Below are 26,517 nucleotides of genomic sequence, written 5' to 3'. Positions count from 1 at the left end.
GGCATTGCAGAAATTCCTTTACACATCCCAAACAGTGAAAGAAGTGATCGTGATTATCATTTCATTTTTGCCATTACAAAAACATGTAGATACAAGCAGTGCTAAGTAATTAAAGGGTGAACTTCTTCATTATTGACGCCTCAGACAAGTGTGTACTCATATTTCTTTAGATATTTTACAGAAGGGTTGCTTTGAGTTTAGGAACATGAAGCTTGTGGGATAGTCCTTGAAATAAAGAGTTCTTTGACATAATGTAATCACCGTGGTGAAGAGTATTTACTGCCTCTTAGTGGCAAAGGCAAGCACACCAAAAGGAACAGCACCATGAATTGGTTTGCAGCATTAGTACAAACTACAGTACATCAGATTTTTCCTCATGTAACAAATTAATTTCAGCTCTATTGGTTGAGGTATGTGATTCTTATTACCGTTCATTCCTATTCATTTATTTGATCCTTTTGTAACTACACTAAGTAAAAAAAAAGTTGACATTTTACACATGAATTTTTTTTTTACACGTGTTGCAAGCTTGTATTTTTTAGTCGTTTGTAGCACCTACAAGCCCTCCTTAATTAAATATCGATTAGGTCGACCAAAAAGTTCACACTCGGTCTCAAAGTCGCAGCCTTGGATCAGTTCCTTGTAGTGTTCTTTGACGTCTTTATAGAGCGGCATGGACGCCTGCTGATTCTCAGTCAAACCAGGGAACCTCGCCGGTTGCTCATTGATTAGCGGCTGCAATCTAAAGTCTCCTCCTCCGCAGTCGTACAGCGCTAGCACCAGGTTAGCCGCGTACGGTAGCACGAGGCTAGTCCGGAAAGAGCGTTGGCGCTGGGAGTCGTAGTTTGACGACAGCAGGGGTTCATCGTTCTTGAAAAATCCCAGGAGGGTGTACAGTGGAAGAAGTGTCTCTCCGTGGCCTATTTGGATGGTCACGACTTCGGTCACCTGCTGGCCGGACCTAAATTGTTTTGAATCATATATTTAAATTGCCAAGTCAAGGCACCACTTTAGCCTCTCGACTTTGAAAGCTACTCTGTCGACTGAGATTTTACTTACTTCATTTCGCTGACTGCTTTGTCCAGACGACTGAAGACATCATGGAAAAGAATACAGCTGGACTTTCTGTTAATTTCATGACCGTAGCCTCTCTTCCAGAATTGCCTCAAGTCATTGGCATACTCCACAATCTGTTGACCCGAAACATTGTCAAGTCATTTACGTTAAGTCTACGAAGCTACCCGAGCTTGAACTTCAGCTTCGACGCAAAAACATCTTCTGTGATGTGAATAATGGCGGCTTATTTGTGTAACAAAGCCGTTTTAGTAGGCCAATAATTTCACAGGAAGCTCAAACTGATGAGACCCTCAGTCCGCCTTGCCCCCGCTGAAAATTGAAAGCTATTTTAGCTAGCTAGCTAACTGCACTGCTCGCAATGTTCAACCTTACTTCATTTACATTAGTTCCTACAGAAAAATGGTGCTCAACTTCCAAAAGTAGGAGTCCACCGTCATCCGATCTCCAATATGGTGCAACTGTACAGCAACGGAATATTATGGCGCCATACCATTGCGTCATCCTCATCCAAGCTCTGACACCAGGGAGAGTTGATGCTCTTGACGGCCAACTCATAAGCACAAAAGTTCATTGCGGCGTCGGCCATGTCTGTGAAGAAATGAGATGCGCCCGCCGTGAAAACTCAGAACATCTTCAACATGAAATCAAACCACTGACCGGCTGTGATGTTCTTGGCCGGGACTCTGAGTTGGTTCGCTATCTTCTCCCGGACCCTCCTCATCTCCGGCCCGTTTTTGAACTCGTCCACCTCCGATAGGGCTAAAGGGTTGTTGACAACCTCCTTCAGAAACTTGGGGCAGAGCTGGAAGTACTTCATGAGTGCGTCATTCACCTCGTAGTCAAACGTCTCATCTGGGATGATTACAGGGAAGCGAGCAGTTAGCCGTAAGCATGAGCAATGAGGGGGAAAAAAAAAAAAGTTGCATGATAGTTCTTTTCCTTCTGTCGTTACATCTCAACATTTACTTAAGCTTATTTGTTGTTTGCTTAAAATAATTGATTAGTTATATCCCAAGGAGAAAGCAAAGGTTATAAATATTGATTAATGTGTCTTACTATCATACATATGTAATTGAAAAATGAAAAACGCGACATGACAGCTTTCCTAATTTGTACATTTCCATAAAAAATAAATAAAAATCATTTATAGTTTTGAATGGTGTAAAAACACGACAAAATGTCACGTACGGCATGTGCGATCACGAGATTACAATTGCAGCATACCGGCAGGAGAGATTTCAATCGTGCTCCTCCTATTTACCTAACACAAGCACGTGGACCGTGTGACTGCTAAATATTGATGTAAAATATTTTTTGTATAGTTTAAGATAAGAAAAAAAAGAAAACATTTACGTATTACTTTTTCTTCATGAGAGTTGAGTACCTGGAATATCCCACAGCTCTGTCAGTCCAGCCATGAAGGCCAAAGTGCTGTTGATGCACCTATGCTTAGAACTGCTCATAAACTTCATAAATCCCCCGCGAAGGTTCTCCTCCGAGAGCAGTGTGGGGAACAGCTTGGACAGCCTGACTGCCAGATGTTTGTGATCATCCACGCCTTTCTGGGTTAACCGACCGTCCGTGTCGTCGGGATACCACATCTTCCATCGAGTCTGGATATCACACACCCAGCTCTCTTTGTCGGGCGTGGCACTTTTGACCGCCTTGTAAAGCTTTTGCATTTCCTTGAAGATCGGGCTTGTCGGGTTTCTCGTGCCGTGTCTTATAATAGCGGTCAGATGAACGGGACGGCATTTTGGAAAGGGAGGCTGCAGGATGGATGTGTTGACAGCCAGGATATCGTCCAAAAGATAGGGGTTCACTTCCTCATAGCGTCCTTTTGTGCCAAAGTATTTGGCGATCTTTGGTATACTTGGACGGGATTTGTTGAAAAAACAGCTGTAATAGCCAAGAAGAGCAAGCAAGTAAACAATGAGGATACTCCAAACGCTGATCTGCATGATTCGTCCAAAAAGAGTCCTGTCCTGTCCAAGAGTTTGTTTAAAAGACAAAAAAAAAAAAAACCCACGTTGCCTTGAAGACTTGCGCAAAGCTATGACGTGGACTTTGGATTGCTTAATAGACGTCACATCCACGGAACAGACTTTATCTGGATTCCCAGTAACTTGTTACGTGCTTCAGGGCTCAATATTGGATCTGGAACACAAATAGTATTCCAAGTTATCAAGATTGTTTTAAAACTTAGTCACCAAGATCAGTTTATAGACAACAATGCCATTCAACTGGAAGTAAATATAATACCACATGGCCTTGTTTACATTCCAAATCTGGATGGTAACGACTAGTCAAGGGGTTTTCAACTGTTGTTTTCCAAGGGTCCACCATTAATACTGCTTTAATACTTTTAATACTAATATTAATACGCAACTGCTTTGGCAGAATAATATTTCATTTTGCACCATTCTGCATCTATTTTGGGAATCTAAACTACATTTGAATCATTTAGATGGGCAAATAATTCACAAAATTAGCTGTAAAATAAATACATCTTTATTTTTTTTAATTTAAATATTTTCCATTTCCAATTTCGCGGACCACCTGCAAAACCACTACGGACCACTAGAGGGCCGCGAACCATCGGTCGACAATAACTGCACTAGTCTAAAGTTGATGCGGGTGCCATATCGCAACACCTTTTATGGTGGCATAAATATGCAGTTAAGAATGCAAAACGTGTTTTTTGTCAAGGTTTGAGTCGAGATAGGACTGACCTGACTGGTTCAAATTCCCCGTGCAGCAAGAACCGGGTAGTTGTTGAGCACGAGCAGCCTGTAAGAAAATCTAACAGGAGAAACTTCTTTCCTCTTACTGGATGGTTGAACAAAATGTAAATACTTTCCTATTAAATTGTCAACGCAAATAGCTAAAATAGCGGGACCATCCTGACTCGCAAGATATATTGTGGATGCCACGCAAGGAGCACTCGTGTCGCCGCATCCATGTTGTAAATGTCGGTCAAAACAAATTGGCCTGACAAGTTCCAAATTGTTGACAGCTCACTTTAGGATATCTGCTATATACACTCCGGTGTGAGTCTCATAAAGCGGTCGAATTGCAAGATCCAAAAGGCAGCCAAAAAAAGCGGAATAAACAGCGTGCTGCTGCGTTAAAACGGGTAATCCTAATCTCGCGAGATCGAGTAGTGCGAGATCTCGTCCCATGTTTACATTTTGTTCAGAAAAATTCCGTATGCTCCTTTTTTCTCCCCTGTAAAATTGTCAGTTTTGCAAATGATGCATTTTATATTTTACAATTTTTTTTCTATTTTACAATCACATGAATAGTCGAAATTTGCATTTCTTTTTTCAATTACACGGAGTAAAGCCAAATTTGAATCATTTCAAATTGTCATTGATGCATGGCTCGATTACATTAACGATCTCCACAAATCAATAACCTCTGATAAACAATGTCTATTTTTGTTGTTTTCTTCAACCCAAATGGCTTCATTTTTTTTTTAGTCTAATGTAAGCTACATTTTTGGCCAACAGATGGCTGCAAGAATCCTCAAAACAGATCCAACTCTAGCTCTGCATTCTCTGCTGGTTCGCACTGTTGCTGTGTTCACTTACGTCTTATGGGATCCGACATTTGAAGACTCATTTACCCAATGCGTTAGCGCGTTGCAGTTTATTTTGTTTTATTGAAACAAACACGAGAATATACTGAAATTATCATTTGAGAAGTCGGGGGTGTTTCGACACCTCGAAATAGCAAGGGAATACAGTGTTATTCCTTCGCAGATGAACAAATTTAAAAAACACCATATTTTCTGGGAGCACCCAAACGCAACATGCGTGACGACATCGAAGGACTCCCTACTTCTTCTTACTGTTGATGAGCGCCTACTCAGGAATAGTACGCCAGTCGGATTTAACAGGGTGACTCGAGTACACGACATCCAGTGGTCGTCACCACTTTGAAAAGGACCGTTTCAAAGATTCAAGGGCAAAGGTAACGTCACGATTGTTCGTTGAATGATGTTTTCCTACGTCGTAGGCAGTTTGGGCGAAATCGCCTCACCCATGTGTGATGATTTCGTCCGGCAGTCAACCAACGACCCACCGTAGCTCCGGTGTAACTATCCCCGCATGAGTTTAGAAATTCCGCGCCACTGTCGTTAATATGTCATACACACGTTTGCTCTGTGTAATTACGACTAACTTAGCTCTGGCCTTGTGTAATAACATAACATTTATATTGTCACTTGGCACCGTACACTGACGATGACGCCGAATTCGAGTGACCGATGTGCCATATTCCCTTTTGCTGTTGGAGCGTGGAAAACCGTCGCTGCGTAGTGTTTTCCACTTTTACGAATATATTCTGGAGCGGTATCGCACCAGCTAACGGTTCCGAGCCGAGCGTCTTGTATGATGTTGGCTAACCCAGCGAGCTAGCTAAACCAGCCAAGCCTCCCCCTCCACACGTCTATTTTAGGTTTTCCAGCCTCCTAAGCTCTTAAGCCCCACAACACATCCTCACCGTCGGCCTCCAAACATGAGTGTACATTCTTTTTTAACATGTTTATATGAACTTACCGTGAGCACCAAAGTATGTCACAGGTGTGTCAGCTAACGTTTCACGAGGACAGCAAAACACCCGCACCGAGGCTCGCCTCTCGGTAAATATTAACTTCAAGTTGTTATAACAACATCAAGTACGTTTTACAGAGTGGCAGAGACTCGTTGGTCTGGTTTTGGTGGAACAGGACGGGGCCACTTGATATTAATCAAACGTGATGACGTACAGTGGACATGTGTGGAAAAATTCCAAATTTAATTGATTTACAAGACATTTCCAGCGATATGTCATTTTGCTCTGATTAAAAGTTGTGACTCTGTAGAAGAAGTGAAAATGCACCAGTTTTCTAGCTGACTTCTCAAATAATTCAAAGGTCTTTTTGAAAAATTTGACACAGAACAAAAAAAAACCTGGCTCGGGTGCGAGAATCGATCAGTTAACACCATGTGATAGAATCATAGAAAAATATGTAAGAAAATATTGTATAGATTTGAAAAAGTATCTCTTTAATATGATGTTAATCCACCTGATATTTGTCATAAAAGTTTCAGGACTCAGTTTTGTATATGATCAACTAGAACATCAACAAAGAGATCTTGAACTTCATGCATGAGACTTGTAGCAGCTTTGCTCACAACGCCTTGAGCATCTGACAGTTCCTGGCTGACAATATGGTGCTTAGTCTCTGTTGTAATTCATCGATATTTTTTTTCTGTGTTTTTGTTTGCATATGTGGTGAGAAAGTAACTTTTCTCAGGCTGTACGCTAACAGTGCCCTGCAGTTGTTTAAGTCGGCGGGCCAATGTAGATGTTGAGTCAAAGGGATTTATTGTTGCCAGGATGTGTCACCGCCAAGACTACCCGACTGTCCGCAAGCAGGGAAGGCACGACTGTTTCCTCCCCCCCCTCTGGTGGAAACAATGACTTTTCTGTCGGGGTGTCTGATGATGACTCAGCAGTGGGAAAATGGCAAATCTTCATTTACATCATTTGACAAACAGTCATCAGCACTCAACAATTGTTGGCATGGAAGAACATCTTCTTGAGGTTTCCTCTTCCGTGTTGTTAGCATCAACTGTACAAATGCTCACAAAAAAATTGTGTGCAAATGCAGATTTGGAAAAAAAAAAAAAAGTTGTTTGAGAGTAAAAGGCATGTTGCAATTAGTAGAAGCTGACAATTTTGCTGTTCACAAATTGTTTTCATGCCGGAAGCATGCCCGTATGTGACTAGTTCAACAATGACACATTTTTATAATTTTTTGCCCCTCAGGCAGTAATTTTTTGATTACCCAATTGAAAAGAATTGTGCAAACACTCCCGCCTCGACTCGAAAGAATATTCTCTCCTCTGGAACGCTGTTACCGGAAGACGCAAACCGCGGGCAATTAACAAAAATAGTCTAGTCACCCAAAATTGGACGATTTAGAGATTGATCATTTTGTTTCCCACCCCAAAGAACCACAACACAAAGTGCCTTAGTAATTTGTGCCATATTTAGAAACGCATGAAGTTTTACTCTCGCTCACATGACGTCCCAGTTTCCTGTGGCCTACAATTGCATTTTGGAATTCTAGGTTAGTACTGCTGCCTTGAACCTGATTTTGTGTACTTGAGGAAAAAGGCTGCAACAAGGTCAGCATTTTTTTTTTTTGCGTGTGCAGAGGAATAACAAATGGCTGCCGAGTGGAGTTGTTGAAAGGAATAATAAGCAGCACGACTTTCTATCCTGAGCTGAAGGGATCCTCCTGTTGCGACTTGAAGTCGTATGTCTATTGTCTCCTCTACCACCTCGGCATTCCAGCATATCTCAAATTGGATCAGTTTGTCTCCGGTTACTGTTCGCCATTGTCCTACTTTTGAGATTTGAACACAATCCAAAATGTGAGTTGATGAAAATCACATTGGTATGCTGTTTTACTTTAACCTCTTCCTCCCCACCTACAATTGCGTAACATCACTGAGTGTGCCGATCTGTTACACATTGGGCCAAAAACAACTCGATGCCAGTTTCTCCTTTTTTCCACACACTCACAAAACCATTGGCACTGTAAAATCACGATCAGGCCATTTGCTGGCCACATCTATAAAATGTCATTAAGTTTCATTTTATGGGCTATTTTTAAAGACTGAGTTCCTCCAAGGAAGCAAATCTTGTCGGAAAAACAACGTGAAGCAAGTTTGTGAAAATGTTACATATGGCTTCAAAATGATAATTCATCCACATAAACTCAAAATCGTCCAAATCCACGATGGAGATTCGATTTCAGTCATGAAAGGGTTCATCATACGAGAAGCGAACAACATTCTATTTCCCCGTTACTGAATAATTCATCAGCGTTGATAATAAGTCTAATTGCTCACTTTAAAGCCACCACGCCGACATTGCCGGTGAAATACAAAGATGGGCTAAAAGCACGCTTAATGGCTTCCTGTTGACAACAAGTCCCACAGTGTGCCGGGCGCAACCAAACCGAGACAATCTGCAACTTGTGTCGCTTCCCCCCCGAGGCCAAACAGGCCTGACATCCTAATCAGGAGCTTCTAAAACCACAGGAGGCTTTCTTATGAGCGGTTAGCAATAGTTCCAGAGGCTTCTGCTGGAGTCACTGTCGTTTTATAGCCACTTCGCTTCAAGTCGTTGCTAAGCTCTAGAAGATGACGTGTGTTTGCTTTTTTGTCACGGATGATTGGCCTTCTGGTTTTAGCCGCTAGTCATCGTGCGTATGATATGTAATAAATCCAGAATTTCTGGCTCACTGGTCGATATTGTTACTTGCTAGCCAATCGCAGAAGTTGCTCCTCGAGTGGCAGGTGGTGCTTTGCTTGCTGCTTTTATTAACAAATGATGCTTGCCGTGTTGCATCCAACATCTCATAAATCATACCTGAACATTGATCCGTCCATCATGAGGACATGGCAACATGTGTTTTAAAATCGGATTTCTGGAGACGTTAATCAGGCGGCGATGATTGCGAATTTTCTCGGGTTTGAGAAGTCCTTTGCCCGCCCGGATCAATAGAAAAGGCCTCTGTGGATAAATATAGCATGCTGGAGAGCACCTTGTCCCCTTTTTAACAGCATGTGGGTGTGGGCGTTGTCAGCAACATCACATTAGCTGCTGAATCCGCCCACATTTTTGCCACACCTTTTTTAGCCGATTGAATCTGCAGCTCGTTATCTTTCGTTTAAGGTATCATTTGCGGAGCTAGCACATCGGGTTACAAAGTTCTGCAGTGGTTTATTCGGTAAACAGCAGGGATTTGTTTGGACTTTTGTCGCCTACCGTTGGATTGTTGTCATCTTTGATAGTAAGAGTAGGTTTTACGAAAGCATTCATTTCCCGCCAAGTCCAAATAATAAAAAAAGAAACAGTTGTACTAAGTTCATCTTGTTTTTCCTTTTTAATCACTTCACTGGTTCTTTTATGTCAAACAAATTATTTTATTATATTTGGACACTCTGATGAAGGCGGAAGAACCCGCCGAAACATGTCAGGTAATGCACCTAAAATAATTTGATATAAAAGAACCAGTGAAGTGAAAAAAAAGAAACACTATATATTTTTTTTATTTTGTTTTTTAGTTCCCTAACAGATCCAAAGTAAAATCTCCGCATATATATTTCTATTTGACCAAGTGTACTTGTGATATTGAGCTAGTTGAGTGTGTGTTCCATGTGTAAAGGGATACAGGTGGGAGTATTTAGTTAGCTTTTATTCCACAAGGTAAATATCCTGTAATGGGATACCATTCTTTCGCAGGAAAAAGAATTTCCCAATCAAAGCTCCACACCCGTTGGACAAAACACTCCCTGAAATGTGGGCAAATACTTTTTTTTTTTTTTCCCACAAGAGGTTTACAGTGATTGCGGTCATTACTTTTCCAAACAAAGATTTCAGTTTTTTTTTTTTTTTTTTAGGGAAAGAAAAGTAATTTGTAAGATATTTGTTCAATTTGATACAGGAACATTTGAGAAACATCTTTTGTTCACGTTTGGATACCTTTTAGCCACCAAATTCAAAATCAGTTTTGTTTTTTATTTGACTGGCTACCAGATCACAACATGCAACTGTTTTGTTTGTTTCTTCATTGAAGGCAGGAAGAAAAACAAATCAGACATAGTCCAGGAAGCAACTGTCGAGCCCCAAATTGGGAGCTGGAGGAGCTCCAGGAGGAGGAGGCGCTGGCTCAAACTAGGAGGAGGAGACAGAAGGAAAGGGCCAGGGAAAAAAGAGAAGCAAAAATGAAAGCGTTGACAAGGAGCTGTCGTGAACAGAGAAGATGAAAGAAGTTGTTTTCAAGACAATGTCATGATCTGCACTGGAATGTTTTGTTCAGTTTTCAGGGCAGGTCTCGCACAGGAAATGGAAATGTTACGCCTAAGAAAAAACAAAAAACAAAACATTGCCTTCCGTCATAAAACATTTTCGACCAATCGCTTTGCAGACTCGCCAACATGGAAATATATAATTAGCCGGCGTGTCCTCGGTTCAATATTTGTGAGGAGCGAAGATGCTCAATGTGCCTTCACACTCGGCCGTATTTCAGTTGCATGACACAAAAGGCAATCTCGATTCTCTTCTCCCCTGCCAAGACCTTTTCAAAACTCCCCCCCCCCCCCCAAAATGACTCATTTGCTTCCACTCGGAGCTTCATAAAGATGAGCTGCAGATGGCGTGTTTATGTTTGTGTCAGCTTGACGTATTGTCCCCCTGGGTGGGATCGTTTCTGGTCCCGTCACGTGGGCACCCCCCCCTCCAACCAGCCTCTCGTTCAACTCGGCCCCCACTGAATTTTGTGGAGGAAAAAAAATGTAACATGCCGAGGGAGTGCTGATTTTGTTTTTGGTTGACTCGCAGATGTTTGGCGAGTTGGTGTTCGCTGACAATGTTTTTGAAAAATTGACACCACCTCATAATAAATCAGTCAATACTTTGAAATTAGAATTTTTTTTTTTACCTTTGGCAACAGAAAAGGAGAATTTTAGTTAAACTCTTAAAGGAAAAGCGAAAGTACTGTTGAGATTTTCACGATGACAAATTCAACTATTATCGTGCTGCTGTCAAGACGGCAAAAAAACATATCACGACTGCAAATGCATTTTAAAGAAATGTAGGATTATGAAATAAGGAGCAGGTAAACCTTGTCAAATCTGCTTTTGCGCCATGTTTTACTTTTATCATCTTCAGTCGCCGATAACAATGTGAGAGCTACGATATGACTCAAACAAAGTTCACCTTGATTTCGCTGTTGCGTTTTAAACCGCCCTGACCTGTCATGTGGCTAGAAAAAATACAAATTACGAAAAAAAAAAAAAGAAAACTTCCTCTGACCACTATTCACCTTTGTGTTTGATTCTTCAACCAACCCAAAATGGCTTCTACTTTCACACTGATGATTGATGTGTCCGCACAAACATGTTCCAGAATTCGTGACCCCCACCCCTCCCTCCTCCTTTTGGGATTATTGTATATTTCCTGTCTCCAGTACAGTCATGGTGAGCTTATTTCCTCAGCTCTCCGGCCGTAAGCCGATTCACGGACCAAAGGTCCTCGGCACACCGCTGAGTCATTGACAGCTAATCTCGGATCGGTCTCAGTGTTCTTTGTCTTTATCGCTGCAAAGTGTTGCAGCTGGCTTGTCACACGGCTAGGACGATTCGCTGCAAAGTTTTTTTCGACCTGCCTCCCTTGGGTTAACCACACGTCCGAGTCACACGCTCCTTCGTTGTTTTCCATATCTCGGTCGGAATAAGCGCGATGACAGGTGGCCCCTTCCAGCTTTCGCTTGTCCAGTGAGGTTTTGTTGGGCTGTGAAATGAGCTAACGGAGATTTTCCAGGGGCGTGGAACTTGATTTATGGGTTCCTCCCCCCCACCCTCCCCATCCTCTCATTTCCCTCCTGTCTGAGCGACCTCCAACTCCTCGACCTCTAACCGAACCATCTCGTGTCCGTCGCGGATAATGCGCTCTGTAAACAAAACGCTCCATGTGATGATAATGCAAATGGTAGATGTCAAGGTTAGATTTTATCTTCTTATCATTTACAGTGGGAGTGAAAAGATGAATATATTTTTTAGGCCTGTGGGTAATCTTAGTTTAACACTTTTAATACAATATGGCCTTTGCTGTTCGAATGTGTTTTTTTTCCTTCATCGTTATAGCCACATGACTGTGTGGAGATGCGAAAAAAAAAATCCCCGAACTTTTATAATGAGTCACACATGAATGATAAAAAAGAAAGGGCAAATAGCAGAACTTGGGATATGCCGAGTTGCACATTAAAAGTGGTCTCGTTATCAAAGGAAGAGATTAAAAATAAAAGCATTTATCTGCTTCGACAGGTGTGCGACGGCAAAAGCGACCAGGACTTCCCGTTGATCGTGACAACGAGGGGTCCCTCCGGGTGCCCCCGACATTCGATGCTCCTTAAACACCATGCACCGGATCTGGTGTGGACTTAAAACTGCCCTTTAAGAGCGCCCAACCTCTCCCGTCCCTTCGTCCCAGCACGTGCCGAGATGACCAAGGTATCGGCGTGGTCCGCCGAGGATGTGGCGGACTGGCTGAGCAAAGAAGGCATGCCGGAGTACATCGACGCGCTCGGGCGCCCGGACGGCGCCGCCCTCCTGCGGCTCACATCTTCCGACTTCCACGCGCTGCCGCTCCTGCTGGTGTCGTCGGACGGCGGGCAGCGTCTGCTGGAGCGCCTGGAGACGCTGCGCTTCGAGACCCACATGGAAGCGCACAGGAACGGCCACGCCAACGGCCACGCCGGCGGACTGCCCAACGGGACGGCGGAAGCGCAGAGGAACGGCGCCTTGCGGACAGCGGAGATGGTGCACATCCCCATCCCTCCGATGGAAACCTCGCGCACGTCCTTCCCGCCCGAGTGGGGCAAGACGGGCGTGGCGTTCGTCTACGCTGTGGTGTGCTTCGTCACCACCACCATCGTGATCTCGGTGGTCCACGAGAGGGTGCCGCCCAAAGAGCACACCCCGCCGCTGCCCGACAAGTTTTTCGACCTCTTCAACAGGGTCGAATGGGCCTTCTCCATCTGCGAAATTAACGGCATGCTGCTGGTGGCGCTGTGGCTCGTCCAGTGGGCTGTCCTCAAGCACAGGTATGAGTTTGACTCTTTTGGGGATGGGGGAACCGAGCAGTTGATTGTCATATCCTTAAAAAGAGCAATCTCGCTAGAGATGAAATTTATAACTTTTTTTTTTCCAGGTCAATCATAGGCAGACGCTTCTTTTTCATCGTGGGTACACTATATTTGTATCGGTGCATCACCATGTACATCACCACTCTGCCTGTCCCCGGGATGCACTTCAAATGCTCTCCCAAGGTACGATCCACACGACAATCCTTGATTTGCCTCAAGGGAGGAACAAAGCCCGTGAGTCTGTCTGCAAAATCATCAACATTGTGATGATTAACTGTGCCTCTTTCAGCTTATGGGAGACTGGGAAGCACAGATGAGGAGAGTGATGAAGATGATTGCCGGCGGAGGCCTCTCCATCACCGGCTCGCACACCATGTGCGGAGATTACCTGTACAGCGGTCACACGGTCATGCTAACGCTAACATACCTCTTCATCAAGGAGTGTAAGTGGAGATGCACCAGCGAAAAATGTTAGTTATGAAGTGCGTGACTGAAAGTCTCAAAAAGTTACACTTCTCTAAATGTGTCATGAAATGGAGTCACACAGGAAACTGACTGCACATATTTGACTAACCGCTAACGTGCCACATGTTAGCTTCATGTAAAGAAAAAAACTTGCGTAACACTATTTTCTGTTCCTCACCACGTTGGCTGCTTTAGACTTGCTTGGGGTCAACTTGTGCAAGTTTTTATGATCTGATATTTTAGTTATCACACTGGCTGGTCGAGTGAGATTACCTCACTGGTGCAACAGCGACCTCTGGTGGCGAGAATAACAACTGGATTATTGTTCTTTTAAAGAGGGTTTTTTTTAACCACTGTTTTTTGGGCAGATTCCCCCAGACGGTTCTGGTGGTACCACTGGTTCTGCTGGACCTTGAGCGCCGTGGGAGTCTTCTGCATCCTTCTGGCGCACGACCACTACACTGTGGATGTGGTGGTGGCCTACTTCATCACTACACGCCTCTTCTGGTGGTACCACACCATGGCGAACCAGCAGGTGGGCCGGAATTTCTGTTTTACGTTAAAAAAAAAAAGAAGAAGAAGAAAAATCTTACCTGTCCTCCATGCTTTGTGGTCGCCAGTCGCTGAAAGAGACGTCGCAGAGTAACTTTTTCTCGCGGGTGTGGTGGTACCGGCCCTTCCAGTACTTGGAGGAGAACGTCAGCGGCATCGTGCCCCGCTCCTACCAGCTGCCGCCGTGGGTACGGACCGTGCAGTGGAACCGCGGCATCGTGTACACCCGGCTGGACGTCCAGTGACGCTCGTCACGACAGGCAGGACTGTGAATTCCAAAAGTGCTGTTTTTGTTTTTTGTTTTTAAAAGGAGGAACGTACTGCTTCGATGTAGCGCAGTCCTTCCCCTCCTCCCTCTAAAAGCAGGTGATCCCTCTGTTAGTTCTCCTGTCCCCTCCTTTATTTCTGTTGTCGTTCTGTGCAGGTAGTATCTCATTTCTTTTTCTTTCTTTCAATATTTCGTTCTTTTCGTGTGTCACGTTAGAATTTATAGCCTTTTAAAAAAATAATCTCTGTAATATTAACGTATCTAAAGAGTCGTTCGCCCCCTCTTGGACTCTGCACAAAATCATGTTAAATGTATTCAGGCTTTTTCTCTTTCCCAATTATAGCTGTCCAATTAAAAAAAAAAAAAATCCATCTTTTTCTTTTTTTTAAAAAAAAAAAAATCACTACAAAGTAAAATTTTGTTTTAAATTAAGAAATTTGTTAATTTTTTTTGTTGGACAGCGACTATATTTAAGTTAATGTCACCTGCGTTTGTTTTTTTTTCAAAGTAATTTCCGTGTTTGTAATATAAACGAGTCAAAGGTGCAAATAACTATTTTTTCTAAGCATTTTATTTTTCGAAAAAAAAAATCCACCAAAAAAATTCTTGTTTTGTTTTCTTAAAAATTTTTACTTTTTTCAAAATATCCTAAGGATCTATAACAAAATAACACAGTGCCTTTACTTGCTTGATTGTGTCACAACTTCAAGTACAGCGTGTCTTGCCTACCTTGGGCTACATTGCAGTCGCAAGGGGTCCCATTTTGTTCCCATGAATGTAACCCCGCCCCCCCACACCAAAAAAAAAATCAAAACAAAAGATATCAAATGCCAGCCTTACTGCTACGTAGATTGGGCTTCCCCAAATTAATGTTATGTCCCGCCTTTGTATTTATTGACAATTTTCATTTACGCTTTGATGACAGAAAATATGACTGTTATTATTATTTTTATAATGTCTGTCTCATTTCATTTATTAAGTCTTGAAGCAAACAACACCAGCGCTAAAGAGGGGCACATGCTTACTGCTTAATATGGAAAGTGTATTTTACTGCTCTTGTCACACACCTTGTCGATGGAAAAGCGAAGTGTGGAGAGTCTCTGTTTTGAGTACAATCAATGAATGAGTGTTCGCCATGCTGAAATACGGCCTCAATATCAGTTTGCGTGTGCCCCTTTTAAGCATCACTTGAGAATGTTCGCAGAAGATGAAAGTAGTTTACAGAGTGGAACAGTAGCAGTGATTGAAATGCTTCTGAATGTGCTTCATACACAGAGTAGAGCTGGGGAACCTACCTCAGAGGAACTGTTAGAAAACAAAACAAAAATCTCCATCGTTGGGTCATCTGCTACACGCCAAAAATTACCGATATTTTTGTGTGTAGTATATTTTATTTATTCTCTTTTTAAATCAAAAGTTCCCCTCTCCTGATATTCCCATTTAAATTTGGAGATTTTTACTCTGGTCCTCGAAACAATACCGACAAAACAATCCACATGTGAGGCATCGCAAAAGGGACATCAAGATCGCAATGTGAAAAATGTCCTGATTTAATGATCCCTTGATAATCAAAGGCTGAAAACCAGACTATTTAATTTCAACTTCCAACCCCTTGTGATACGTTACAGCTAAACTACAAATGTTTTTTTTTTTTTGCTTCTTCTTCTATCGAGCTTTTCAAAGGGACTTTTTTTGTGACTTTGCACATCGTTCAAAAAGCTTGGCAGTGTTTTTACAGACGTTGTCCGATCATCTCTTTGTTCTCCACAAGAGCACAACATGTTCCTCATGTGCAGTCATTTAGTGATTAGGCTGAAGTAATTGTCCAAATTGGACTGTAATAATGTTTGATGAAAGGCGGAGAAGACATTAGTCTCTTCGGTTTGCCAATCAAGCTTTTTTTTTTTTTTTTCCCTGTCATTTTGTTTTTAACGATCCTTGTGTTCATCTGTACACGCAGTTTGTCCCGTTTTGTGCATATGCCATATATTTGTAAGATACGATAAATCTACATGGGGGACGCCCTTGAATAAAAAGGTTTTACTATATATCGTTGCATTTTCAATGGACTCTTTCTGGCTTTGAAGCTGAAAGAATGACGTCATTGCAGTTCCAGAAGTAGCCAGCAGGTGGCCACGTTGAGTTGCATCAGTTCAGGTAAACTTATTTTTTGTTTTCTGAATTGTTATTTGAATTGTACACTTGAGATGTTGCGCTGGGGTTGCATCTGAAGCCCCCCCCATCTTTTTTATTTTTATTTTTCATGTTTGTCATCTTTATACTGTAAAATAGAAAATGTGTGGGCGTGGGCCAGAGACTGTGGCTTAGCAACAGGAGCAAACAACTTTCGCAATTTGGTGACATTTTTAGCTACTGTTGTGATTTGACTCATTTTGTTTTCCTTTTTTGGTTCAGATGTGCTCCTAAAGAAGTGGCTGTGGAATCCACCTAAATCCAGATTAACCGCATCCACTGTAGACAATGGTAAATTACATTTTTCTTCTGTATTTTATGAATTAAATCCCACAACCTTGACTGTTTGCCAGCCAATCACGAGGCACAAAATAAGCGTTTGCAATTCCCACCAATGGACAAATGAGTCTTCACGGGCCTCATGTATGTATGTTCTTGGAATGTGGAAGAGAAGCCAAGCAAGCATAGGGGGAGAACATGCAAATCACACAGGAAACCCAGATTTGACCCGAGAACCTCAGTTGGCTTTATGTATAAAGTAACCTTTCATAAAACGAAATGTTCAACAGGGTTATAAAATCTCCTCCGTCATCATCTTCTGTGGATTATTCCCACAGTGCCCTCTCGAGTGTTTGCTTGTATACAAAGTGGCTGTTTGATTGTCCCTTGATTCCACCAAAACGAAATCCGCTCATGACCTCAGCTCTCGATAAATGGACGTTTTCCCCGAATAGCTGCTGAAAGGAATGGAAAGACGTTTTTTTTTTTTTTCTCCTCTTTTGTGATGTTATTTATGCAGTGCGGCCTCCTTCTTTCCCTTTGCCCCGCTGGAGAATTTGCAGCTCCCTCCCCAAAGAGCCCTGAGTGCTGCACCTCCCACACATTAGCCGTGCACTCTTCCTCTTTCCTCCTCTTCCTTGATTTTTTTGGAGCTTATTTCTTCACATAATGCTAAGGGACGCTCTCATTTCCCAGCTTGTCTGGTTCTATTATGAAGCCTTGGCAGATTTAATTTTGTAGGGGGGGGGGGGACGTTGGCATTCAGAACTCCAGCCAACTAACAGTGTCATTCATTGTAATGTGCACGGTGAAAAGCGCTCAATTAAATTCTTTCTTTGATAGGCTTAAATATCTCATAATAAATGAGACGGTTAGGGATTAAATTTCAATCAATGTACACAACACACACACACAGTCAATCAATTGCATATCGTTATTTTATTTTATTTAAGCAAATAAAAAAATTTGCAAATAGGTGAATCTGAGGTGTCCTCAAGCACAATGCACTCGTAAATATCGTTATAAAATCCGTAATATATTTCGCATTCAACAATAACTTACTTTATTTTTTGCCACAGCGCCGTCTGGTGGATCATGTCAAGTACTGCACCTGAAGTACAACAACCTCTGAGATGCCAACCCAAATTACGTCCATGTTCCATGACATGTCTCCTCCGTCTGTCGGCCCCTGTCAGGTATGTTTACAAAGAACATGACACACTTTCTTTTTCACACCCCCGAGTTAACACTAATAGAGTATGGCCCTCGCTCCTCGACCCCCACCCCAACTCCTCAAGGATGCCGAGGCCAAGACAAACAGCAGTCTTGATTCATGGCTTCACGAGCAAATTCTATTCTCGACGGCACTGAGCTTTACTACCATACTTAGTCTGTGGAGATAATATTGTTGTTGTACAGCCAATGCACTTGTCTTTTAATGGATGGTCCATGAAAAGAAGACGGGGTGGGTGATTGGGTAATAAAACAGCCATATTGTATACAAACGTACGCAGTCCCCGCATATGCAGTTCCACATTTACATTAACGCTCTTCTTCCATCTGCTTGGATTTATAAGATAAAGAGAAAAAGCAGATGGGAAGGCTTTTTTCTGTCATCGCTCAGCGAATTGCTGTTGTAGCGGGCAGAACCGTATCAAAGATTTTATTTGACTTCAGATGTTAGTTAAAAGCATACCGGTGAGGAGTTATGACCTGCCGAGTGTGGAAAAGCAGCCCTGACAGATGTGTCGGCACTTGGGCCAAATCTGAGGTGGTGCCAATGACATCAAATAATTTTTATTTGATTTTTTGGCTGAATTCTTTCCACACTCACTCACGCTTTTATTAAATGGAGCATGTGTTGTAAAAAAAAATTCACTTTCCAAGTGATGGGAATATAATAACATACATTTTATTCTGTCTAATAAGATCTAAAATAAACAAAATCAATATATTACTTGCCTCTGTGATATAATGTGTAGAATAATAAAGAAAATTATGACATATTTCTCTTTATTATCATCAATTCCAACTATTTCTTCCATCCTACAATTCTTACATTGACACTCCATGTTATATACGTTTTATGAGTCATAAATGATGTGATAATCTCGTAATAAAATTTCATTTTATATATATTTTTAAATATATATTATTATTTATTATTGTATATTATTTATTCTTTTTTCCATCACTTCTGATTTCAACTCAATTTCAATGATTCATATAATTTTTTATGCTTTCTCACTCACATAATTGTTCATTGTAATTGCATTTTGAAGAATTTCTCAAATTCTTAAATGTATTATTTTTGTAACGTAAAAAGTAATTGCGTTGTAACGGGGTGATGTGGCATGCACTCCATTCCAAGTATCTGGAGATGTCCTTGCCTCCAATCAAAGTGTCTACCAAAGACGCCGGCGGTAGAATGATGACACTCATGCACCCCCATTATTGCAAAAAAAAAAAAATCTTGTCATCCCCTCACTATTTATCTCAAGAGGCCATGAAATGAGCACACCAACTTCATTCTTCTCACTTTTCCAATACTCCCTTGCAGCCTCGCTGACTGACTACTAGCAATGAGAGTGCAGTTTGGGTCCTACTCACTCACCGCCTGTCAATAGGCATCGTAACACTGCGGCCTCTTCTCGGCTCAGTAAAAGATGATGATGAGTGACGCCCATAAGGTGAGGATATATGTGACACTTGTGTTAAAAAAGTACGCAAAGCTATTGCCCTGTGCATGTATCATTCCTTACTTCCAGTAAATAAGACTTTAAGGTCAGGGGACACTTCAGAGCTCATCTATGTAATCATATAGCGAGTGTAGGCGGGCCACCAAGCGTGCATAACGACACCTCCGAGCATCACATGATATTCCTCCAAGGAGACACATCATCTAAAAAAAAATCGACTCCAAACTAGAGAAACTCATTCCTCCTATCTAATTCTACAATGATGGCTTGTTGTCGGGGAGGGTCAGAGTGTTCTCGTAATGGAGGCTCGCACGGTTGATTTAGTGCGCCACAAGCTAAATGCGGAGCGATCACGCCGCCGGCACGCAACGCTCGCTGGACTGTTTCCCAGCAGCCCTGCTGGACTTTGCTTCCAAATCTCTTCAGGTGCTCCCAGAGGCTGATCCATGCACCAGTTGGTGTGGCCGGTATATCCAGAAATCACGGCGGTATACATTTGGTAAACTACTCTGGATTGCGCAACAATAAACAGCATGGCGGATTTATTGTGGATGTAATATTAAAGTGTCTCACGCTCCATCATAAAGACACGTTTGTGATATTACATTCGTGAGCTCTTGCCCTCCGGAGTACAGTCTTATTCCCGCCGAGCTCCTCCGGCGGATTAGAAGGCGAGAACGTGTCGTTGGCTACCAGGCAACTGCATCCTGTTAGAATATAGCGGCGGCGTGGATGCAAAACAGGGAACCGACGATGATGACGATACGCAATATCGGCCGGGTTCGTCTTTGTCATGCAAATGTGGAAAATTGCATTTGCGTGTCCCGAGCTCCTTGGCTGAAGGACGCTTTTCTTGAATGAAGCATCAAAGCCGAAGTGGCACTTGAAGGACAGGAATGAATCGATCGGAGGACAAAACTCTTAGACTCAATGGCGAGAAACACAAATAAGAGCAACAATGGTGGTGTGAATCTAAGGCTGTGTGTTTTTTTTTTTTTTAAGGCCCTACTGATGGGGATTATTTTTAGACCCATGACGTTGTTTGGCAGAATAATATTCCGATTAATTATTAAAAACAATAATTTTTTTGATAAATACAATATGAGATTGGGTAACAAAAATGTTTCATTGCTAATGTGGTTTGAGTTACTTGGGTTGACTATTCAGATTAGATTGACATGGTAATTTAGCGGCTGAACCCGATTGGACCTTAACTCAACAAATATTAGACTTTAGGTTTCTAAATGTAGGTCAGTGCTTCGGCCAGGATAGACCCCGATGGCCCAATCCTGACAGGTTCAGACTTGACAGCTGAAGCGAGACACAAGAGACCCCGCCACCCACACACACACACGGTTATGACAGACGTCAATCAAAGATGGCAGCCTGTGTCTTTTCAAAGTGACAAAACACTCATTTGGAGTTGTCAGCCATTCATTTTAACATGAAACTCTTGTGACATCTCATTTCTCACTCTTTTAAAACACAAACTTTGATGCGTACATGAATATACTTGTGATTGATTAATCCCAGCGATGAGGGTGTGCACACTTGTGCAACTCCATTATTTCAGTCGTTTATTTCCACTTTCCCTCTTTCAGTAATGCTGTGTAGGTTATAGGACCTATCAATAGTTATATTAGAATTTAAATAGGGGTGTGTGGACTTTTCATACATTTTTCTCTAAACGTGATTTATATCTTTATTTTTGTCCATTACCAGTAAGCCTTAAAACTGCCAATGTTATCTGACCTGTGTTGTCTGATGTACTCAAGCTCAGAACGCGTGTGACGTGTTCTGGTTTTATCTGTCCAGTAGTAAAGTTTTCTTCCAGGGCGCTTTTACTAGCCCGTTCGGCCGGGAGTGACGGGAACTGGTTTCACAGGGGGGGGGGGTTATGGTGTTTCCCGTGACATGCTACAGGTGGCGGCCTGTTGAACGTCCAGCCCGGGCTGGAATGCGACCAGAGCGCTGCTAATTTTAGTAAAGATAACCCAAAAATATTTCGTCACTGTTTGGCAGCAAATAGTTTTTATAACGAGAGGGGCCGGCTTAATGACAGCAGGCCGGGGCTTTCTAGTCGGAACCCCGGGGTTGGTCCCGCCGATTTATGGCCGTCCCTCTCGCCGCGTGTCTATCTTTAGCCGCGGCGGCTTTTTATGTGGCGCTTGAAGCCGAGGCCCGTGCTGTGCCACTGTTATCAGAGCCGGCTGCTGACAGTCGGGCCTTCCACTCCACTCTGCCGGCTCATTGCCTCCTCACCTGCTGAGATAGGTATGCGCCAAAGGAATTCAGGGCTGGCTCATTTTTTTATTTTTATGCCAGCAGCAGCTGGAGCGTCAGATAAGTCAAACAATGCAGTTAGCTCATGATGCAATCATTAGATGACTCGGCATTAAAAGCTGTTTAAGGATTCTCTCTTGCCGACTAGTTGGGTGGCAGTGGAAGTTTTCCAGAGCATACAAACACATTTGATAAATATATCAAATTTATATTTGATAAATATATCAAATGTAGCAAAAAATATATTGATCATCTCACAAGTCATGCTCAAAGGCTGAGAATGAAAAAAAATATTTTGACTGATATTAAAATCACGATTAATGAACACGATAATCAATTTCAAAACTATTTATTCATCTACTCAACTTCAAATAATATGTCAATTTTGTTTAATTGAAATTAACTTTATAAAGGTGGATTCCCCCCCCCCCCATCCATTTATAGATAATATATTTGGAATTTCCAAATTTCAAGCACATATCAATGAGAGCTTCCCATGTGTTGGCTCAAAATTCAAATTCTTTCCACAATTATTCTGCATCGAATCAACCGGAATGTTCTTTATTGTTCTCATTTGTCGTCGACCGCTAATTCCAGCGGCCTTGGCTCTTTTGTTTACCTTTTGCATACTTTCCCCTTCTCATAACAGTCACCCCCAAGCTGAATGGTGTCTTGTAAAAGCTGAACCGCCACTTCTTGGAAGGCGTCGGAGGACTTACCCGGTGTACCCCACGTTTCCTGCCACGAAAGACATTCTTGTATATGGCCTCCATATGGTACGCTTTACGTCGGCACGGGGACGGCCGTGGAGGCAAACATGCCCTCGGTGGCCCGACTGCCCGCCTGTTTCCTGTCTGGGCGCTCAGGTGTGTTTACGTGGTGTTAGCGTGACGTGCGGACAGAACTTGACATGTTTTTGCAACGGATGTCAGTCGGAGGGAGACACGCACGCACTTTCACTCTCACATATAGGTTAAGATCAGCGTGGGAGAGAGGCGGAGGTGGCGAGAACATTCGTAGAGGCCCAAAGGCTGCAGACAGGCTGCTCCAAATGAAGCGGTAAAAATCCAATTTTAGTTTTCCACCGACTGTACAAACGTCTGTTCGCTCATTCAGTGCCAAAATCGAAGTTGGACGTCTAAAGTCGTCAATGGTAGTGAACGAGTTAACGAGATGCTTATCTACAAAGCTGCGACACAGATGTGGCTCCTCACAAAGTGACCAACATGGGACTCAATGTGGTTTAACATCAACACAAGGCCAACTAAAAAAAACAAACAAAAAATACGTCATCAGAAAATTCTTGGAAAATGAGATCACTCAACTGTTTTTTGAAAAACAACTCGGACTCATCTGTCTTTGTTTTCGCACGGAGAGCCAGATGACACGGATGTTTTTGTTGTTGTTTTGAAGGGTTTTCTGGTTTGGGCTTTTTTTATGGCTGCCGTTTAAAACTTCCAAAACTCGGGCAGGGTCGTCGGGGTGTTAAACATTCCGAAGCGTAGAAAGTTGGCCCGCTTTCTCGCACGCTGTCTGAGATGAATGTCAATATCAGATGTTCACACCCACTTGTCCTCAGACTTCTTGATCTCGTCAAAACAGGTTTCGAAACCAACAGATGCTTTGGGCCGATGTAATACCAAAAAACAATTATTAGAGAGAAAAAAAAATGTCCGCCACATCTATGCAGGAAGGAAGTATCAAAACTAAGTCAATTTCCCGCGCTAGGCGTCAATCCGTCTCCGGTGCCACGCTGACGATCAATCAGCAGGCCGGGCGATGTGATATTACGTTACGACGTGAGACCCGCTCGTGTCGGATTCCCCGAACTCTTAAGATCTGAAGAGAAAGGAAGAGAAAGTTCCCAATGGCTCCCTACAGATGTCTCCCATGTTTCAGTCTCACCTCTCCTGGGATGGCAGGTCCAGACAGGCAACCAGCTGGTGCGGTCTCAGCGGGACCAGCTGGGGACAGTAAAAAAGATGCATCATATGTATCGGAACACATGGACGTGGAACATAACAAAGTTGGGAAAAACTGAGATTTTGCTTAGGTATTTTCTAGGTCAGGGTTTTTCAACTGGTTTTGTCCAAGGGTCCACTTTGGCAGAATGATATTATGTCTATTTTGGGAATCTCAGCTCCATTTGACATAATTTGGAAAGGATTCACAAAATTAGCTGGAAAGTAAATCAAGTTTAGATAATGAATCGGTTTTATTTTTAGAAATGTTACAATTATTTTCCATTTCCAATTTCGTGGACCACCTGCAATACCGCCACGGACCACTAGAGGGCCGCGGACCATTGGTTGACAATCCTTGTTCTCGGTCACAATCAGGGACGTTTTTAGGTTTTTTTTTTAGTTTCACTTGACTTCCGGCCCTGAACTTAGCAGAACCTCCTCCACGTTTCACAGAAGGGACAGTGTTCTTGGCATGCTTCATTATTTAATTTTTTTGGGCGTCTGTGAACATTGAGTCGATTTGCCATGCCAAGAGGAAGTTAATTTTTTCTCATATCGCATTCTCCCAGAGGTTTTGTGGCTTGTGCACAAACAAGACAAAAAAAAAATGGAAAATGTTTTGCCAAAACATGGTTGTCTTCATTTGTGAATAAACGAAGGAGTAGCGAGTAAAATCATCTGTATTATGATTACAAATGTAGAAAGTAAAAGTAATTGTCAAAATACATAAAGGCTCACATAAATTACGGATAACTGAAAAATCGACTTTACGACATATTTGTACTTTATTACTTCCCACCGCTGCAGCAGAGTCACTCACAAGTGTTGCCTCAACAGGTCCAATCCCGGGTGGGGGCCAGTTACTCTGGTTTCACCTCCAAAAAATAGTCTGTTAGAGTCATTTCATTGACCAAAGTCCTCGCCCACTGCTCCTCGGAGATGCATTAAACGCAAGAAAGGCTCATTTCACGATGCGTACGGGGTCTACGGTTTACAAGGGTCCCCCTTATAGGATGTTTTCAGGTTCCAAACAGTGTGCATTGGAGAATATGAAGACGAGGTAAATTCAAGTAACATCTTTTTATTGACTCAACAAATGCAACAGTGTTTTTCATGAACGCTTCTGATATTCCCATGACTCCCCCCTGGCCCCTCCCACTTTGCATCTTTACAGGAAAACGATGACTTCATGTCTGCCCTCTGGCCTTCCGTAAGACGATCCCGCTCGCCTTCGGGCGCGACCTCTGCGCCACCCGCGTGGGCAGCCAGAGCGAACGAGGTCAACTCCCTTTCTTATGTTTGCGACGTGACCCGAGTCCCGCTCAAACCGGCGGGGTGACATTTCTCGTGCGAATTGACTCACGTCGATACGGTCAGTAACAACGCATGAAAGAACATCTCGTCTTTTTGTCCCCAAGCATTAATGGGTGGTCATTTCTTGAATAGGATGGTGCCTTCTCCAATCACCCCCCCCCTCCCTCCCTGCGATGGATACACTCAGGGGTCAAGCAAACTGACTCATAGTTTACCACCCTCATTAGGAGCACTGACACATGCATAATTCATTGATTACTTATTTGGTTTTTTTTTCCGCTGCTCTGACTCGTCACCTGGAGACGCGTAGGACTTGGATGACTGTCTCGGCTATATTTGTGATGCTCGGAATATGAACGCTGCGCATTGATAGACTTGGCTTGTTAATGTTGGAAAGTTGCCAAACAAGAAATGTTAACGGTTTGATGTATTACTTGGAACGATCCAAATAGAAGAGGAGGGGTGCAGATAACAAAAAATTTGGACACCCAACAATTTTGCTTCAACAGTCTTGCAGAGGCCTAAACAAAAGATAAGGCGGGGAATGTGTGTGTGTGTGTGTGTGTGTGTGTAGGGGCAAGTGGCAAACGCCAGGGCGAAACACGATGAATTACAGCAGCTAACAGGAAAATGAGCATTCTATTTTTAGACCCATATTTTTAAACCTGAATCTTAATGAACACCCTCCCCTCCATTTCCACACACTGCACCATCAACCCTCAACAGATTTAGACAGTGAGGGGAAGGGAAAAAAAAAAAGTCGCCTAGAAATGACTCTTTCCGGAGATTAATCAACGCCAGTGAGACTTGGTTGGTAGCAAACTGTACACGCTGATGCAGGCGATGCTTGGCAAAGAGTATAATTACCACTTATGCTAATCAAGCAGATAAAACTGCACAAATCTGGTGGCTGTGAATCTCATGCTCGCATCCGTGCATTGACATTATGACACCACATGGTCGCTTATGTCAGATGGATGTGTACAATAAAATTATCACGGTGCTGTTGTCGCCATTTAGCTATTTTTTTTGGGTGTGTGTGTAGTATTTCAGTTGTTGCTCTATTGTTTTTGTCTGTCTGGGCAATGTATTTATTTGATACATTACATTACATCATATATGTTTTGTGTATGTACATATAGGCCGCTGTATGTATATGTATGTATATTAGGGGTGTGTAATAAAATTTAATGTATAGAATAGAAAATAGAATAGAATAGAGTAGAATAGAATAGAATAGAATAGAATAGAATAGAATAGAATAGAATAGATCTTTATTGTCATTGTCTCACTTGTACAACGAAATTTAAAAGTGCCAGCTGATCAGTGCATAAAATAAAATAAATAAATAGAATAAAAAGATTAAAAAAGTACAATGTAAACATGTAAATATATTTAATGATTCAAAACGTTTTGTTACGTATATATAAGAATACAAATTGACATTTAAACAATGCAAAACTTTGTATTTTTGGTACTTTTTGTATTTATTTTTCTATAGAAAATGCAGGCGTAGCTAATACGTTTTATTTGGATATTTTTTTTTCTATTTCGGTCATGATTAGAGTGCTCAGTGCAGTGGCACCTGGTACATTTCATGTTTTGAACTAGTAGAACCGTGTTTAGAATATCAAACACTTCTAACCGTGCAAAGCAAGCAAAAACGATTCATAAATGCACACCATTGAAGTGCAACACGTTATCTGCGCGTGC

The 26,517-nt window shown here is 42.4% G+C and overlaps 2 protein-coding genes and 2 long non-coding RNA genes across 8 annotated transcripts; 3 read left to right on the top strand and 1 right to left on the bottom strand.

The window, feature by feature from the left end:
* Positions 1-47: 47 nt before the first annotated feature.
* Positions 48-5,770, bottom strand: LOC148392995 (multiple inositol polyphosphate phosphatase 1-like). 5 transcript variants are annotated; one of them, XM_088384629.1, is made up of 7 exons: positions 5,122-5,741; positions 3,810-3,879; positions 2,462-3,234; positions 1,735-1,929; positions 1,568-1,665; positions 1,060-1,190; positions 48-961 (listed from the first exon to the last, which is right to left on the bottom strand). In XM_088384629.1, exons 3-7 carry the CDS (start codon positions 3,036-3,038, stop codon positions 556-558), a joined length of 1,407 nt encoding a protein of 468 aa, XP_088240755.1. In that variant the 5' UTR covers positions 3,039-3,234; positions 3,810-3,879; positions 5,122-5,741; the 3' UTR covers positions 48-555. The 5 variants fall into 5 exon arrangements, with proteins under 5 accessions (XP_088240755.1, XP_088240754.1, XP_088240757.1 ...); XM_088384628.1 differs by having other exon boundaries at positions 5,640-5,741; XM_088384631.1 differs by having other exon boundaries at positions 2,462-2,976; positions 3,107-3,234; positions 3,810-5,740.
* Positions 4,897-16,120, top strand: sgms1a (sphingomyelin synthase 1a). The gene is made up of 6 exons (XM_088384632.1): positions 4,897-5,052; positions 11,967-12,745; positions 12,853-12,970; positions 13,077-13,230; positions 13,621-13,787; positions 13,873-16,120. Exons 2-6 carry the CDS (start codon positions 12,144-12,146, stop codon positions 14,047-14,049), a joined length of 1,218 nt encoding a protein of 405 aa, XP_088240758.1. The 5' UTR covers positions 4,897-5,052; positions 11,967-12,143; the 3' UTR covers positions 14,050-16,120.
* Positions 16,121-16,486: 366 nt separating this feature from the next.
* Positions 16,487-19,232, top strand: LOC148392993 (uncharacterized). Its single transcript, XR_015860605.1, has 3 exons — positions 16,487-16,556; positions 17,624-17,740; positions 19,105-19,232. It is a non-coding gene; the product is annotated as an uncharacterized LOC148392993 (long non-coding RNA).
* A 2,946-nt stretch (positions 19,233-22,178) lies between these two features.
* On the top strand, positions 22,179-25,809 carry LOC148392992 (uncharacterized). The gene is made up of 4 exons (XR_015860500.1): positions 22,179-22,392; positions 22,499-22,585; positions 24,665-24,862; positions 24,937-25,809. It is a non-coding gene; the product is annotated as an uncharacterized LOC148392992 (long non-coding RNA).
* Positions 25,810-26,517: the final 708 nt, after the last annotated feature.

This window comes from Syngnathus floridae, chromosome 9, assembly GCF_059516105.1.
Source record: "Syngnathus floridae isolate MCC-2025c chromosome 9, RoL_Sflo_1.0, whole genome shotgun sequence".
Classification (NCBI taxonomy): Eukaryota; Metazoa; Chordata; class Actinopteri; order Syngnathiformes; family Syngnathidae; genus Syngnathus; species Syngnathus floridae.
The sequence above is the reverse complement of the archived record's forward strand: the minus strand, read 5'-3'. Positions and strand labels throughout refer to the sequence as shown.

Excerpts from the sequence above, each read along its gene's own strand:
- LOC148392995 (XM_088384630.1), bottom strand. The coding sequence starts at position 3,038 with ATGCAGATCAGCGTTTGGAGTATCCTCATTGTTTACTTGCTTGCTCTT. Across the intron at positions 1,930-2,461 it reads AGAGCTGTGGGATATTCCAG|ATGAGACGTTTGACTACGAG; the intron begins GTACTCAACTCT and ends TAATCATCCCAG. Across the intron at positions 962-1,059 it reads AAAGCAGTCAGCGAAATGAA|GTCCGGCCAGCAGGTGACCG; the intron begins GTAAGTAAAATC and ends AAAACAATTTAG.
- sgms1a (XM_088384632.1), top strand. The coding sequence starts at position 12,144 with ATGACCAAGGTATCGGCGTGGTCCGCCGAGGATGTGGCGGACTGGCTG. Across the intron at positions 12,746-12,852 it reads TGGGCTGTCCTCAAGCACAG|GTCAATCATAGGCAGACGCT; the intron begins GTATGAGTTTGA and ends TTTTTTTTCCAG. Across the intron at positions 12,971-13,076 it reads ACTTCAAATGCTCTCCCAAG|CTTATGGGAGACTGGGAAGC; the intron begins GTACGATCCACA and ends TGCCTCTTTCAG.